The sequence below is a fragment of the Haliotis cracherodii genome, unplaced genomic scaffold (assembly GCF_022045235.1).
Source record: "Haliotis cracherodii isolate W230 unplaced genomic scaffold, xgHalCrac1.p SCAF_1, whole genome shotgun sequence".
Classification (NCBI taxonomy): domain Eukaryota; kingdom Metazoa; phylum Mollusca; class Gastropoda; order Lepetellida; family Haliotidae; genus Haliotis; species Haliotis cracherodii.
In genome coordinates, this window is record NW_027266264.1 from 88,220,565 (window position 1) to 88,239,767 (window position 19,203).

General features: G+C 44.4%; 1 protein-coding gene across 1 annotated transcript in view; it reads right to left on the reverse strand.

Annotated features, from left to right (window-relative positions):
• Positions 1-19,203, reverse strand: part of LOC139453812 (dual oxidase 2-like) — a 71,903-nt gene that overhangs the window by 23,890 nt on the left and 28,810 nt on the right. Inside the window, exons 10-17 of the mRNA XM_071235274.1 lie at positions 19,034-19,133; positions 14,872-14,965; positions 14,029-14,195; positions 13,479-13,654; positions 12,687-12,802; positions 12,015-12,170; positions 11,774-11,878; positions 11,330-11,535 (exon numbers count right to left, since the gene is read on the reverse strand). Of these exons, the coding sequence (XP_071091375.1) occupies positions 11,330-11,535; positions 11,774-11,878; positions 12,015-12,170; positions 12,687-12,802; positions 13,479-13,654; positions 14,029-14,195; positions 14,872-14,965; positions 19,034-19,133 (1,120 nt within the window). The remainder of the gene's footprint in view (positions 1-11,329; positions 11,536-11,773; positions 11,879-12,014; positions 12,171-12,686; positions 12,803-13,478; positions 13,655-14,028; positions 14,196-14,871; positions 14,966-19,033; positions 19,134-19,203) is intronic.

Here is a 19,203-nt window from a genome sequence, read left to right on the forward strand (position 1 = left end):
TGTAAGATTGATTAGAGGAACACACGATCAGGGAGTCGTGAGATTGATTGGAGGGACACACGACCAGGGACATGTAAGAATGATTGGAGGAACACACGATCGGGGACATGTAAGAATGATTTCAGGGACACACGATCGGGGATATGTAAGATTGATTGGAGGAACATACGATCAGGGAGATGTGAGAATGATTTGAAGGACACACGATCAGGGAGATGTAAGATTGATTGGAGGGACATACGATCAGGGAGTCGTGAGATTGATTGGAGGGACACACGATCAGGGAGATGTAAGATTGATTTCAGGGACACACGATCGGGGACATGTAAGAATGATTGGAGGGACACACGATCCGGGAGATGTAAGATTGATTGGAGGGACACACGATCAGGGAGATGTGAGAAAGAATTGAGGGACAAACGATCAGGGAGCTGTAAGATTGATTGGAGGGACACACGATCAAGGAGTTGTAAGATTGATTGGAGGGACACACGATCAGGGACATGTAAGATTGATTGGAGGGACACACGATCAGGGAGCTGTAAGAATGATTGAAGGAACACACGTTCGGGGAGATGTAAGAATGATTTGAAGGACACACGATCAGGGAGATGTAAGAATGATTGGAGGGACACACGATCAGGAAGATGTAAGATTGATTGGAGGGACACATGATCAGGGAGATGTAAGATTGATTGCAGGGACACACGATCGGGGACATGTAAGAATGATTGGAGGGACACACGATCTGGGACATGTAAGATTGATTGGAGGGACACACGATCGGAGACATGTAAGAATGATTTCAGGGACAGACGATCAGGGAGATGTGAGAATGATTGGAGGGACACACGATCAGGGAGATGTGAGAATGATTGGAGGGACACACGATCAGGGAGATGTAAGAATGATTTCAGGGACACACGATCAAGGACATGTAAGATTGATTGGAGGGACACACGATCAGGGACATGTAAGAATGATTTCAGGGACACACGATCCGGGAGATGTAAGATTGATTGGAGGGACACACGATCGGGGACATGTAAGAATGATTTCAGGGACAAACGATCGGGGACATGTAAGATTGATTGGAGGGACATACGATCGGGGACATGTAAGATTGATTGAAGGGACTCATGATCCGGGAGATTGGAGGGACACACAATGAGGGAGCTGTGAGAATGATTTGAGGGACACACGATCAGGGAGATGTGAGAATGATTGGAGGGACACACGATCAGGGAGATGTAAGAATGAATGAAGGAACACACGATCAGGGAGATGTAAGAATGATTGAAGGGACTCATGATCCGGGAGCTGTGAGAATGATTGGAGGGACATACGATAAGGGAGATGTGAGAATGATTGGAGGGACACACGATCGGGGACATGCAAGAATGATTAGAGGGACACACGATCAGGGAGATGTGAGATTGATTGCAGGGACACACGATCAGGGACATGTAAGATTGATTGGAGGGACACACGATCAGGGAGATGTAAGATTGATTGGAGGGACACACGATCAGGGAGCTGTAAGAATGATTGAAGGAACACACGTTCGGGGAGATGTAAGAATGATTTGAAGGACACACGATCAGGGAGATGTAAGAATGATTGGAGGGACACACGATCAGGGACATGTAAGATTGATTGGAGGGACACACGATCGGGGACATGTAAGAATGATTTCAGGGACACACGATCTGGGAGTTGTGAGAATGATTTCAGGGACACACGATCAGGGAGATGTAAGAATGATTTCAGGGACACACGATCGGGGACATGTAAGATTGATTGGAGGGACACACGATCAGGGACATGTAAGAATGATTTCAGGGACACACGATCCGGGAGATGTAAGATTGATTGGAGGGACACACGATCAAGGAGATGTGAGAAAGATTTGTGGGACACACGATCCGGGAGATGTAAGATTGATTGGAGGGACACACGATCGGGGACATGTAAGATTGATTGAAGGGACACACGATCAGGGAGCTATGAGAATGATTGGAGGGACACACGATCGGGGACATGTAAGATTGATTGAAGGGACTCATGATCCGGGAGCTGTAAGAATGATTGGAGGACATACGATCAGGGAGATGTGAGAATGATTGGAGGGACACACGATCAGGGACATGTGAGAATGATCGGAGGGACATACGATCAGGGAGATGTGAGAATGATTGGAGGGACACATGATCAGGGACATGTAAGAATGATTGGAGGGACAGACGATCAGGGAGTCGTGAGATTGATTGGAGGGACACACGATCAGGGAGATGTAAGATTGATTGGAGGGACACACGATCAGGGAGATGTAAGATTGATTGGAGGGACACATGATCAGAGAGATGTAAGATTGATTGGAGGGACACACGATCGGGGAGATGTAAGAATGATTTCAGGGACACACAATCAGGGAGATGTAAGAATGATTTCAGGGACACACGACCAGGGAGCTGTAAGAATGATTGGAGGGACACACGATCAGGGACATGTAAGATTGATTGGAGGGACACACGATCGGTGACATGTAAGAAAGATTTCAGGGACACACGATCAGGGAGATGTGAGAATGATTGGAGGGACAAACGATCAGGGAGCTGTAAGAATGATTGAAGGAACACACGTTCGGGGAGATGTAAGAATGATTTGAAGGACACACGATCAGAATGATGTAAGATTGATTGGAGGGACACACGATCAGGGAGATGTAAGATTGATTGGAGGGACATACGATCAAGGAGATGTAAGATTGATTGGAGGGAAACACGATCGGGGACATGTAAGAATGATTGGAGGGACAGACGATCAGGGAGTCGTGAGATTGATTGGAGGGACACACGTTTAGGGACATGTAAGATTGATTTCAGGGACACACGATCGGGGACATGTAAGAATGATTTCAGGGACACACGATCGGGGACATGTAAGATTGATTGGAGGGACATACGATCAGGGAGATGTGAGAATGATTTGAGGGACACACGATAAGGGAGATGTAAGATTGTTTTGAGGGACACACGATCGGTGACATGTAATAATGATTTGAGGGACACACGATCAGGGAGATGTGAGAATGATTGGAGGAACACACGATCAGGGAGATGTAAGAATGATTTGAAGGACACACGATCAGGGAGATGTAAGATTGATTCGAGGGACACACGATCAGGGAGATGTAAGATTGATTGGAGGGACACACGATCAGGGAGCTGTAAGAATGATTCAAGGAACACACGTTCGGGGAGATGTAAGAATGATTTGAAGGACACACGATCCGGGAGATGTAAGAATGATTGGAGGGACAGACGATCAGGGAGATATAAGATTGATTGGAGGGACACACGATCAGGGAGATGTAAGATTGATTGGAGGGACACACGATCGGGGACATGTAAGAATGATTGGAGGGACACACGATCAGGGACATGTAAGATTGATTGGAGGGACACACGATCGGAGACATGTAAGAATGATTTCAGGGACACACGATAAGGGAGATGTGAGAATGATTGGAGGGACACACGATCAGGGAGATGTAAGAATGATTTCAGGGACACACGATCGGGGACATGTAAGATTGATTGGAGGGACACACGATCAGGGACATGTAAGATTGATTGGAGGGACATACGATCGGGGACAGGTAAGAATGATTTCATGGACACACGATCAGGAACATGTAAGATTGATTGGAGGGACATACGATCGGGGACATGTAAGATTGGTTGAAGGGACTCATGATCCGGGAGCTGTGAGAATGACTGGAGGGACATACGATAAGGGAGATGTGAGAATGATTGGAGGGAGACACGATCAGGGAGATGTAAGATTGATTGGAGGGACACACGATCAGGGAGATGTAAGATTGATTGGAGGGACACACGATCAGGGAGCTGTAAGAATGATTGATGGAACACACGTTCGGGGAGATGTAAGAATGATTTGAAGGACACACGATCAGGGAGATGTAAGAATGATTGGAGGGACACACGATCAGGGAGATGTAAGATTGATTGGAGGGACACACGATCAGGGACATATAAGATTGATTGGAGGGACACACGATCGGGGACATGTAAGAATGATTTCAGGGACACACGATCTGGGAGATGTGAGAATGATTTCAGGGACACACGATCAGGGAGATGTAAGAATGATTTCAGGGACACACGATCGGGGACATGTAAGATTGATTGGAGGGACACACGATCAGGGACATGTAAGAATGATTTCAGGGACACACGATCCGGGAGATGTAAAATTGATTGGAGGGACACACGATCAGGGAGATGTGAGAAAAATTTGTGGGACACACGATCAGGGAGATGTAAGATTGATTGGAGGGACACACGATCGGGGACATGTAAGATTGATTGAAGGGACACACGATCAGGGAGATATGAGAATGATTGGAGGGACACACGATCGGGGACATGTAAGATTGATTGAAGGGACTCATGATCCGGGAGCTGTAAGAATGATTGGAGGGACATACGATCAGGGAGATGTGAGAATGATTGGAGGGACACACGATCAGGGACATGTGAGAATGATTGGAGGGACATACGATCAGGGAGATGTGAGAATGATTGGAGGGACACACGATCGGGGACATGTAAGAATGATTGGAGGGACACACGATCAGGGACATGTAAGAATGATTTCAGGGACACACGATCCGGGAGATGTAAGATTGATTGGAGGGACACACGATCAGGGAGATGTGAGAAAGATTTGTGGGACACACGATCAGGGAGATGTAAGATTGATTGGAGGGACACACGATCGGGGACATGTAAGATTGATTGAAGGGACACACGATCAGGGAGATATGAGAATGATTGGAGGGACACACGATCGGGGACATGTAAGATTGATTGAAGGGACTCATGATCCGGGAGCTGTAAGAATGATTGGAGGGACATACGATCAGGGAGATGTGAGAATGATTGGAGGGACACACGATCGGGGACATGTGAGAATGATTGGAGGGACATACGATCAGGGAGATGTGAGAATGATTGGAGGGACACACGATCGGGGACATGTAAGAATGATTGGAGGGACAGACGATCAGGGAGATGTGAGATTGATTGGAAGGACACACGATCAGGGAGATGTAAGATTGATTGGAGGGACACACGATCAGGGAGATGTAAGATTGATTGGAGGGACACACGATCAGGGAGCTGTAAGAATGATTGAAGGAACACACGTTCGGGGAGATGTAAGAATGATTTGAAGGACACACGATCAGGGAGATGTAAGAATGATTGGAGGACACACGATCAGGGAGATGTAAGATTGATTGGAGGGACACACGATCGGGGACATGTAAGAATGATTTCAGGGACACACGATCCGGGAGATGTAAGATTGATTGGAGGGACACACGATCAGGGACATGTAAGATTGATTGGAGGGACACACGATCGGGGACATGTAAGAATGATTTCAGGGACACACGATCAGGGAGATGTGAGAATGATTTCAGGGACACACGATCAGGGAGATGTAAGAATGATTTCAGGGACACACGGTCGGGGACATGTAAGATTGATTGGAGGGACACACGATCAGGGACATGTAAGAATGATTTAAGGGACACACGATCCGGGAGATGTAAGATTGATTGGAGGGACACACGATCAGGGAGATGTGAGAAAGATTTGAGGGACACACGATCAGGGAGATGTAAGATTGATTGGAGGGACACACGATCGGGGACATGTAAGATTGATTGAAGGGACACACGATCAGGGAGATATGAGAATGATTGGAGGGACACACGATCGGGGACATGTAAGATTGATTGAAGGGACTCATGATCCGGGAGCTGTAAGAATGATTGGAGGGACATACGATCAGGGAGATGTGAGAATGATTGGAGGGACACACGATCAGGGACATGTAAAAATTATTGGAGGGACACACGATCAGGGAGATGTGAGAATGATTGGAGGGACACACGATCGGGGAGATGTAAGAATGATTGGAGGGACACACGATCAGGGAGATGTGAGAATGATTAATATTGGAGGGACACACGATCAGGGAGGTGTAAGATTGATTGGAGGTCACACGATCAGGGAGATGTAAGATTGATTGGAGGGACACACAATCAGGGGGATGTAAGATTGATCGGAGGGGCACGCGGACAGGGAGATGTGAGAATGATTGGAGGGACACGCAATCAGGGAGATGTGAGAATGATTGGAGGGACACACGGTCAGGGAGATGTGAGAATGATTGGACGGATACATGATCAGGGAGTTATAAGACTGATTGAGATTAATAATGAATGTAAACGCGTCCATCACACTGACCCCTTCTGTTACACTTGGTAACAACAAAGTTACTAGAAATAGTATGTCTCGGACATAGAGGATCTGACAAAGGAAGGAATTACTAGGGTGTCATCTATGGTAGATTATTGATGTTGTACAGCACAAGTGTGACGTAAATTTGATGTATTATACAAAGCATTCTAAACTGGGGCTGTTTTCATTTGTTACAAAGAAATGCAATTAATGTCTGATATTTGAACAAACATTCAAAACAACAACATGAAACAAAACATAGAATGTGAACCATCGTTACACTTTCAGACCACAACATACGATGAGGGAGATGTGAGAATGATTGGAGGGACACAAGATCGGGGACATGTAAGAATGATTGGAGGGACATACGATCAAGGAGATGTAAGATTGATTGGAGGGACATACGATCGGGGACATGTAAGATTGGTTGAAGGGACTCATGATCCGGGAGCTGTGAGAATGATTGGAGGGACACACGATCAGGGAGATGTGAGAATGATTAATATTGGAGGGACACACGATCAGGGAGATGTAAGATTGATTGGAGGTCACACGATCAGGGAGATGTAAGATTGATTGGAGGGACACACAATCAGGGGGATGTAAGATTGATCGGAGGGGCACGCGGACAGGGAGATGTGAGAATGATTGGAGGGACACGCAATCAGGGAGATGTGAGAATGATTGGAGGGACACACGGTCAGGGAGATGTGAGAATGATTGGACGGATACATGATCAGGGACATGTAAGAATGATTTCAGGGACACACGATCCGGGAGATGTAAGATTGATTGGAGGGACACACGATCAGGGAGATGTGAGAAAAATTTGTGGGACACACGATCAGGGAGATGTAAGATTGATTGGAGGGACACACGATCGGGGACATGTAAGATTGATTGAAGGGACACACGATCAGGGAGATATGAGAATGATTGGAGGGACACACGATCGGGGACATGTAAGATTGATTGAAGGGACTCATGATCCGGGAGCTGTAAGAATGATTGGAGGGACATACGATCAGGGAGATGTGAGAATGATTGGAGGGACACACGATCAGGGACATGTGAGAATGATTGGAGGGACATACGATCAGGGAGATGTGAGAATGATTGGAGGGACACACGATCGGGGACATGTAAGAATGATTGGAGGGACAGACGATCAGGGAGATGTGAGATTGATTGGAGGGACACACGATCAGGGAGATGTAAGATTGATTTGAAGGACACGCGATCAGGGAGATGTAAGAATGATTGGAGGGACACACGATCAGGGAGATGTAAGATTGATTGGAGGGACACACGATCAGAGAGATGTAAGATTGATTGGAGGGACACACGATCGGGGACATGTAAGAATGATTTCAGGGACACACGATCAGGGACATGTAAGATTGATTGGAGGGACACACGATCGGGGACATGTAAGAATGATTTCAGGGACACACGATCAGGGAGATGTGAGAATGATTTCAGGGACACACGATCAGGGAGATGTAAGAATGATTTCAGGGACACACGGTCGGGGACATGTAAGATTGATTGGAGGGACACACGATCAGGGACATGTAAGAATGATTTCAGGGACACACGATCAGGGACATGTAAGAATGATTTCAGGGACACACGATCAGGGAGATGTGAGAAAGATTTGAGGGACACACGATCAGGGAGATGTAAGATTGATTGGAGGGACACACGATCAGGGAGATGTAAGATTGATTGAAGGGACACACGATCAGGGAGATATGAGAATGATTGGAGGGACACACGATCGGGGACATGTAAGATTGATTGAAGGGACTCATGATCCGGGAGCTGTAAGAATGATTGGAGGGACATACGATCAGGGAGATGTGAGAATGATTGGAGGGACACACGATCAGGGACATGTAAAAATTATTGGAGGGACACACGATCAGGGAGATGTGAGAATGATTGGAGGGACACACGATCGGGGAGATGTAAGAATGATTGGAGGGACACACGATCAGGGAGATGTGAGAATGATTATTATTGGAGGGACACACAATCAGGGAGATGTAAGATTGATTGGAGGTCACACGATCAGGGAGATGTAAGATTGATTGGAGGGACACACAATCAGGGGGATGTAAGATTGATCGGAGGGGCACGCGGACAGGGAGATGTGAGAATGATTGGAGGGACACGCAATCAGGGAGATGTGAGAATGATTGGAGTGACACACGGTCAGGGAGATGTGAGAATGATTGGACGGATACATGATCAGGGAGTTATAAGACTGATTGAGATTAATAATGAATGTAAACGCGTCCATCACACTGACCCCTTCTGTTACACTTGGTAACAACAAAGTTACTAGAAATAGTATGTCTCGGACATAGAGGATCTGAAATATACTAGTATACAGCCACGTTGATGATGAAACAAGTCTCGTACAGGTATATAGTGGTCTAGTCATCATGGCTCGTACACATATATAGTGGTCTAGTCATCATGGCTCGTATACATATATAGTGGTCTAGTCATCATGGCTCGTACACATATATAGTGGTCTAGTCATCATGGCTCGTACACATATATAGTGGTCTAGTCATCAGGTCTCGTATACATATATAGTGGTCTAGTCATCAGGTCTCGTACACATATATAGTGGTCTAGTCATCAGGTCTCGTACACATATATATTGGTCAAGCCATCATGGCTCGTACACATATATAGTGGTCTAGTCATCAGGTCTCGTACACATATATAATGGTCTAGTCATCAGGTCTCGTACACATATATAGTGGTCAAGCCATCATGGCTCGTATACATATATAGTGGTCTAGTCATCATGACTCGTATACATATATAGTGGCCTAGTCATCAGGTTTCGTATACATATATAGTGGTCTAGTCATCATGGGTCGTACACATATATAGTGGTGGTCTAGCCATCATGGCTCGTATACATATATAGTGGTCTAGTCATCAGGTCTCGTATACATATATAGTGGTCTTGTCATCTGGTCTCGTATACATATATAGTGGTCTTGTCATCATGGCTCGTATACATATATAGTGGTCTAGTCATCAGGTCTCGTATACATATATAGTGGTCTAGTCATCATGGGTCGTACACATATATAGTGGTGGTCTAGCCATCATGGCTCGTATACATATATAGTGGTCTAGTCATCAGGTCTAGTATACATATATAGTGGTCTAGTCATCATGGGTCGTACACATATATAGTGGTGGTCTAGCCATCATGGCTCATATACATATAAAGTGGTCCAGTCATCAGGTCTCGTATACATATATAGTGGTCTAGTCATCATGGGTCGTACACATATATAGTGGTGGTCTAGCCATCATGGCTCGTATACATATATAGTGGTCAAGCCATCATGGCTCGTATACATATATATTGGTCTAAGTAAGGATAAGAATCTATGGATGAACAACTTCTTTATTACAATTAAGAGCGACGTTTCGGTCTAGGTTCTAACACCGTTATCAAGCAACAGCTCAGTCTCCAAAGATGACTCTAAATCAGCTCTATCAGACCACATCCGTGACAACCCAAGCCACAACATCCATTCGGAGAGAGTCACAACCCTCGCCACCAACCTGAAAGACTTCAAGATCAGGAAACTACAAGAAGCCATCAACATCAAAAGACTTCAGCCCTCAATCAACCGTGACCAAGGCTATTACATACCCCTGGCGTACCATCAACTCATCAAAGACCCCAATCAGCCATAATCCCGTTGTTTACATTACTGGCTTCATCCTTTGTTCATGGCACTGACTTCACCCATGGTCATCATCACTGCCCTTGTGTGTACACAACAGGCTTCTCTAATCCAGAATACAATATCTACCCTACTGTATAAACATTGCCTCCTACTTGTATATATACTTGCTTACTGCACTCTGTAAATCACTTGCTTGATAACGGTGTTAGAACCTACACCGAAACGTCGCTCTTAATTGTAATAAAGAAGTTGTTCATCCATAAATTCTTATCCTTACTTAGTACTCCAACTTCTAAATGCCTATCAAAGAAGTTATATTGGTCTAGCCATCATGGCTCGTATACATATATAGTGGTCTAGTCATCAGGTCTCGTACACATATATAGTGGTCTAGCCATCATGGCTCGTATACATATATAGTGGTCTTGTCATCATGGCTCGTATTATATATATAGTGGTCTTGTCATCATGGCTCGTATTACATATAAAGTGGTCTAGTCATCAGGTCTCGTACACATATATAGTGGTCTAGTCATCATGGGTCGTACACATATATAGCGGTCTAGCCATCATGGCTCGTAAACATATATAGTGGTCTAGCCATCAGGTCTCGTACACATATATAGTGGTCTTGTCATCAGGTCTCGTATTACATATATAGTGGTCTTGTCATCATGGCTCGTATTACATATATAGTGGTCTAGTCATCAGGTCTCGTATACATATATAGTGGTCTTGTCATCATGGCTCGTATTACATATATAGTGGTCTTGTCATCATGGCTCGTATTACATATAAAGTGGTCTAGTCATCAGGTCTCGTACACATATATAGTGGTCTAGTCATCATGGGTCGTACACATATATAGCGGTCTAGCCATCATGGCTCGTAAACATATATAGTGGTCTAGCCATCAGGTCTCGTACACATATATAGTGGTCTTGTCATCAGGTCTCGTACACATATATAGTGGTCTAGCCATCATGGCTCGTATACATATATAGTGGTCTAGTCATCATGGCTCGTATACATATATAGTGTCCTTGTCATCATGGCTCGTATACATATATAGTGGTCTTGTCATCCTGAGTCGTATACATACTAGTATATATATATTGGCCTTGTAATCCTAGCTCGTATACATATATAGTGGCCTTGTCATCCTGGGTCGTATACATGCTAGTATATATATAGTGGTCTTGCCTACATTGTTCATGTACAAAGTGGCGAGAAGGTTCACCATCTGCATATACTCACTAGGTCCACCTCCCCAGGGACACGGAGAGACAGCAGATCCAGGCGCTTGTCGTAAGATAATCTAAGCGTCGCCTTTTCTGTGTTGCGCAGGTCAATGAATCGAAGATCTTTGCCGCGCATGTCCTTTACTTTTATCTTCTTCCGTTGATTGATGAACTCCACGGTGACATTTCTTTTTCCGGATTCTGGCCCCAACCACTCACATGCTGCAGGCGTACAAATACGACATTGAAGCAGGCAGCATTATGCTGGTGTATAACTAAGTTCCTCACTGGTGACTCATGACTCACTGACTCATTGACTCACTCACTGACTCAATGATGGAGTGAATGACTGACTGACTGACTGACTGACTGACTGACTGACTGACTGACTGACTGACTGACTGACTGACTGACTGACTGACTGACTGACTGACTGACTGACTGAATGAATGAATGTTACCTGCAAACGTGTTGGTCTTGTCGGTCTTCCTCGGTCTTGACATGTTCCTCCGGGCCTCCCTCCTCTTCCGCAACCACACCAGCATCAGCAGAATGCCGATAGACCCTACAAGCAACACATACAGATACCCAGACACTCTTATTGAATCCTTTTCACCAGAATCTGCATCACATGAACACAGAGAGAGGTGGATACCTGGTATAGAGACCCAGGGCTAGGAGTGAGGGAAATATATTACTACCTGGAATGGTGAGACCTGTTGCTAGGATTGAGAGCGCGAAGGACGCCTCGCTGCCACTGAAGAAGTCGTAAGTCTGTAGCTTGCTACATACGCCGAACATCGTGCTGTTGTTGTCGTCAACGTTTGGAGGGGGGCGACAGTTACAAGTGACATTGCCTGAAACGCACGAGGGGGTATGTATACAAATAGCATTGCAAAATCTTACAGTTACCTCAATATTGTGTTTCATGATGAAACATTGGAATATACAATGGAGACATACTTGGTCGATGTGGCATACTTGCATCTCTTGTGCATGGATGTGATGGACTGATGTATCTACCACTCATAGGACCCGTGCAGATTCGTGTGGAGAATAGGTCTTCAGCAACCTCTCGATGGCGTAAAAGGCGACTATGTTTGTCGTAAGAGGCGACTAAGGGGACCTGGTGGTCAGGCTCGCTGACGTGGTTGACGCATGTCATCGTATCCCAATTGCGCAGATCGATGCACATGGTGTCAATCACTGGATTGTCTGGTCAAGACTCAATGTAGTACAGACCGCCATCATATAGCTGGTATATCGCTGAGTGCGGTGTTAAACAACAAACAAACATACGGTAATATCCTCTCTCATTCATCTGTTGTGCATAAATGATCTGTGCATCAATGTGACTAACTGATGTCACTCACCTCGACAGCTGAATGAGTCACTAGGCAAATTATTTGGTTGGATGTTAGTAACGTTCAATAGGATTTGCCGGAACGTCACACTGTTAATCTGCCGTATTTCATCTTGCGTGAACAGTCTGCAACATACGTCACTCTTTATATCTGACAGTATATTTATAAACACACAATATACACACCATATATACACAAAATGCACACAAAATGCACACAATATACAACAAACACACAATATACACACAACATACACACACTATACACACAATATATAACAATATACACACTATGTACGCGGAATGAAATTTTATTCATCGGCAACTGGCTGATGAAAGGCTCTGACTGATAAGCCTGGTACGCAATGGTCATTCCGATTTATAGAGAATTTATACATATAATGATTTGGTTTGAGCGTTCTCCAACAAAGACACATGTTTAACGTCCCTAATATGAGCTGAAAATTTGTGATCTCCTCCAAATCTTGTGTTCTCGCGATCCGACTTCATTTCAGCTGGTTTCCAAGGGCGCTTTTTCCAACATCAAGCGTGACACGTCATATCAACATGGCGTTAATGGACGTCAAGTGTGACACGTCATATCAACATGGCATTAACTGACGGGAAGTGTGACACGTCATATCAACATGGCGTTAACTGACGGGAAGTGTGACACGTCATATCAACATGGCGTTAACCGACGGCAAGGGTGACACGTCATATCAACATGGCGTTAACCGACATCAAGCGTGACACTTCATATCAACATGGCAGCAAGCTGACTTCACACATGACAACGTACCCATTCCGAGTGTTTTCGTACCAGAACCGGTCTCCGTCAATGATGCGCTGGAACTGGTCCTGTATGATGACAGAGAATAGTTGTCCCGGTCCACTCCCTCTTGTCTCCAACAGCCCTCCAGTGATAAGGTCGAGGTCATCAGAGAAGGACTTATTGCCGTACACAGCTCGCAGACTCTGTTCATAGTAGAAGCAAAACACAGATACTGATATAACGCACAGTTGCAGATGTAGCGCAGATAACCCAACTGCTTCGACTTAGTTTCATTGTAACCGCCCCCGTGGTCTAGTGGTACAGACGTAAAAAAAGATGTTTAAAGATGGTACTTGTTACCCTGCCTGGCTCTTGGCTTTAAAGGATTAAAACAAGGACTGGTCGGCGCGGAGTCAGAGTGGTGCTGTATAAGTGCAACAAACTTTCGAGACGTTAAACCCCATTTCACCTCACCTAGTTTCCTAGTTCCGAAATATTTCAGTTAATGTAGGGGTGAAATGAGAACGCATCGTTGTTATGGCTAAATCCAGTGCCGCTCCTATGCGTTTCTACTTACGTCTTGGAGTCTTGCGTCGTTTGTGACATCACGCCAGGTGGTCGCAGACGACATATTGAGAGCTTGACGGACTGAATTGAAGCTGGCAAGTCCATGATCACGTGACCTTTGAATATCAAGTGCTGCTAGATCTTGCCGCGAAAACTCATACGGCCCGTACAGATACTCTGAAACATGTATACTCGATCACAATCGTCTTGAAACAGTTTACTCGTATTGATGTACTAACGTATACTACCCGTGGTTCAAGGGATAGAGCGTCTGCCCAGACAGCGGAAGGTCGTTTGCTCGTTTCCTTGGTCCCGTCATACCAAAAGATGTCAAGTTGTTTTTACCCTGTCTGGCGCTCGACATAAGCCCGGAGAACTACAATCAGCCACACATGTATATGCATGCAACGCTTTACAAGTTGAATATACTTGGAAGTTCAACCCCCATTTCGCCTCACTTACAAATACCCCACAGAGCAAATCACAGCAGACAGAACAAAGAGAATGCGTGTGACGATAATGCTCCGAATACGTTAGAGCTATATATAGTATAGGACACCATTTACAAAAAGATACCCGTGAAGATCCGGGATAGAATATCTCTTCAGCAACCCATGCTTCCCGTAAAAGGCGACTATGTTTGGTTGCTGCATGTCATCGGATCCCAACTGTGTCGATCGATCCTCCTTATATAGATCACTGGATTGTCTGGTCGAGACTCGATTATTTACAGACCGCCGTCATATAACTGGAATATTGCTGACGGCAGAATTAAACAACAAACAAAACATAAAGCAAGAGATTCAATTCGTCTGCAGCTGGAGTTATATATACTCCAATTAAAGTGAGTTACCTCTTAAGTCAGGCACATACGTGGGGTTGTCGGCTTTGGCTTGTGTCAGCGCCATCCCCCGGACAATACTGTCGATGTTTTGTTGAACCAGATCCTGGAATAAGATATGATCAGCTGAGCTTCACGTGATCTGTGTCTTGTGTCTTCATCGTGAGATTGACTTAAAACGTTTATGACTGCTCTGTAGACACATGGACTTATGCTGATGAACACATTCGCCATAGCCTGACTACTTTAAATACATCTGAGGCAGCTTATTTAATGGTTGAAGTTCAAGGTCGCACGCAGTAAAATTGATATGAAAGAATGTGTATGTGAATCCCAGGGACTGAAAGGCCAAGTGTGGGCTACGCCATGGACGTATGGGTTAATGGATGTGTTATACTTGTACGTTAGGGTGCAAGTATGTTTTATTCCCTGTACGAAAGGGTAAAAATATGTCTTATACTGGATACAAAATGATGCAAGTTTCTGTTATAAAATGTATGTACTGCTGAAAGGATGTCACACCATCTATGAACGTCTGAAAGGATGTGTTATACAATGTACCTGTGAGTGCCAGTATGTGTTATACACTGTACATGAGAGTGCCAGTATGTGTTATACCGTGTACATGAGAGTCGCAGTATGTGTTACACCGTGTACCTTAGAGTCCCAGTATGTGTTATACAATGTACCTTAGAGTCCCAGTATGTGTTATACAATGTAACTGAGAGTCCAAGTATGTGTTATGCAATGTACCTGAGAGTCCCAGATTGTGTTATGCAATGTACATGAGAGTCCCAGTATGTGTTATGCAATGTACCTGAGAGTCCCAGTTTGAGTTATACCGTGTACCTGAGAGTCCCAGTATGTGTTATGCAATGTACCTGAGAGTGCAAGTATGTGTTACACAATGTACCTGAGAGTCCCAGTTTGTGTTATACCGTGTACCTGAGAGTCCCAGTATCTGTTATGCACTGTACCTGAGAGTCCTAGTATGTGTTATACAATGTACTTGAGAGTCCTAGTATGTGTTACACAATGTACCTGAGAGTCCCAGTATGTGTTATACAATGTACTTGAGAGTCCTAGTATGTGTTACACAATGTACCTGAGAGTCCCAGTATCTGTTACACAATGTACCTGAGAGTCCCAGTATCTGTTAAGCAATGTACCTGAGAGTCCCAGTATGTGCTATGCAATGTACATGAGAGTCCCAGTATGTGTTATGCAATGTACCTGAGAGTCCCAGTATGTGTTACACAATGTACCCGAGAGTCCCAGTATGTGTTACACAATGTACATGAGAGTCCCAGTATGTGTTACACAATGTACCCGAGAGTCCCAGTATGTGTTACACAATGTACCTGAGATCCCAGTATGTGTTACACAATGTACATGAGAGTGCCAGTATGTGTTAAGCAATGTACATGAGACCCCAGTATGTGTTATGCACAGTACCTGAGAGTCCCAGTATGTGTTATGCACCGTACCTGATAGTCCCAGTATGTGTTACACAATGTACCTGAGAGTCCCAGTATGTGTTATGCAATGTACCTGAGAGTCCCAGAATGTGTTACACAATGTACCTAAAAGTGCAAGTATGTGTTACACAATGTATGTGAGAGTCCCAGTATCTGTTACACAATGTACCTGAGATCCCAGTTTGTGTTATGCAATGTACATGAGAGTCCCAGTATGTGTTACACAATGTATCTGAGAGTCCCAGTATGTGTTACACAATGTACCTGAGAGTCCCAGTATGTGTTATGCAATGTACCTGAGAGTCCCAGTATGTGTTATGCAATGTACATGAGAGTCCCAGTATGTGTTATATAATGTACCTGATAGTCCAAGCATGTGTTACACAATGTATCTAAGAGTCCCAGTATGTGTTACACAATGTATATGAGAGTACCAGTTTGTATTATACAATGTACCTTAGAGTCCCATTTTGTGTTATACAATGTACCTGAGAGTCCCAGTATGTGTTATGCACTGTACCTGAGAGTCCCAGTATGTGTTATGCAATGTACCTGAGAGTCCAAGTATGTGTTATGCACAATGTACCTAAGAGTCCCAGTATGTATTATACAATGTACCTGAGAGTCCTAGTTTGTGTTATACAATGTACCTGAGAGTCCCAGTATGTGTTATGCAATGTACCTGAGAGTCCCAGTATATGTTACACAATGTACCTGAGAGTCCCAGTATGTGTGACACAATGTACCTGAGAGACCCAGTATGTGTTATGCACTGTACATGAGAGTCCCAGTATGTGTTACACAATGTACCTGAGAGTCCCAGGATGTGTTAAACAATGTACATGAGAGTCCCAGTATGTGTTATACAATGTACCTGAGAGTCCCAGTATGTGTTATGCACTGTACCTGAGAGTCCCAGTATGTGTTATACAATGTACATGAGAGTCCCAGTTTGTGTTACACAATGTACCTGAGAGTCCCAGTATGTGTTACACAATGTACCTGAGAGTCCCAGGATGTGTTAAACAATGTACATGAGAGTCCCAGTATGTGTTATACAATGTACCTGAGAGTCCCAGTATGTGTTATGCACTGTACCTGAGAGTCCCAGTATGTGTTATACAATGTACATGAGAGTCCCAGTTTGTGTTACACAATGTACCTGAGAGTCCCAGTATGTGTTATGCACTGTACCTGAGAGTCCCTGTATGTGTTATGCAATGTACATGAGAGTACCAGTTTGTATCATACAATGTATATGAGAGTCCCATTTTGAGTTATACAATGTGCTTGAGAGTCCCAGTATGTGTTATGCACTGTACATGAGAGTCCCAGGATGTGTTAAACAATGTACGTGAGAGTCCCAGTATGTGTTATACAATGTACCTGAGAGTCCCAGTTTGTGATATACAATGTACTTGAGAGTCCCAGTATGTGTTATACCCTTTACCTGAGAGTCCCAGTATGTGCTACACAATGTACCTGAGAGTCTCAGTTTGTGATATACAATGTACTTGAGAGTCCCAGTATGTGTTATACCCTTTACCTGAGAGTCCCAGTATGTGCTACACAATGTACCTGAGAGTGCCAGTATGTGTTACACAATGTACCTGAGAGTCCCAGTATGTGTTATGCACTGTACCTGAGAGTCCCAGTATGTGTTATGCAATGTACCTGAGAGTCCCAGTATGTGTTACACAATGAACATGGGAGTGCCAGTATGTGTTACACAATGTACATGAGAGTGCCAGTATGTGTTACACAATGTACATGAGAGTGCCAGTATGTGTTACACAATGTACCTGAGAGTCCCAGTATGTGTTACACAATGTACACGAGAGTCCCAGTATGTGTTACACAATGTACCTGATAGTCCCAGTATATGTTACACAATGTACCTGAGAGTCCCAGTATGTGTTACACAATGTACCTGAGAGTCCCAGTATGTGTTACACAATGTACATGAGAGTCCAAGTATGTGTTACACAATGTACCTGAGAGTCCCAGTTTGTGTTATACAATGTACCTGAGAGTCCCAGTATGTGTTATACAATGTACCTGAGAGTCCCAGTATGTGTTAAGCAATGTACTTGAGATCCCAGTATCTGTTATGCACGGTACCTGAGAGTCCCAGTTTGTGTTAAACAATGTACCTGAGAGTCCCGGTTTGTGTTATACAATGTACCTGAGAGTCCCAGTATGTGTTACACAATGTACACGAGAGTCCCAGTATCTGTTACACAATGTACCTGAGAGTCCCAGTATGTGTTAAGCAATGTACTTGAGATCCCAGTATCTGTTATGTACTGTACCTGAGAGTCCCAGTTTGTGTTAAACAATGTACCTGAGAGTCCCAGTATGTCTTGCACAATGTACCTGAGAGTCCCAGTATGTGTTATTCACTGTACCTGAGAGTCCCAGTATGTGTTATGCAATGTACATGAGAGTCCTAGTATGTATTAGACAATGTACCTGAGAGTCCCAGTATGTGTTATTCACTGTACCTGAGAGTCCTAGTATGTGTTATGCACAGTACCTGAGAGTCCCAGTATGTGTTATGCACTGTACCTGAGAGTCCCAATATGTGTTATGCAATGTACATGAGAGTCCTAGTATGTATTAGACAATGTACCTGAGAGTCCCAGTATATGTTATGCACAGTACCTGAGAGTCCCAGTATGTGTTATCCACTGTACCTGAGAGTCCCAGTATGTGTTACACAGCCTGATGGCTTGGACGGGCCTGGTTTCGCCCTGCGCGCCCTGGTCGGACGTTGCTGTCTCGGTGCAGGTGTCACTGGAACATATCGTAGGTGAACGTCACTCTACATAAACCAACATGTTGACATCACTCTTCATAAACCAAC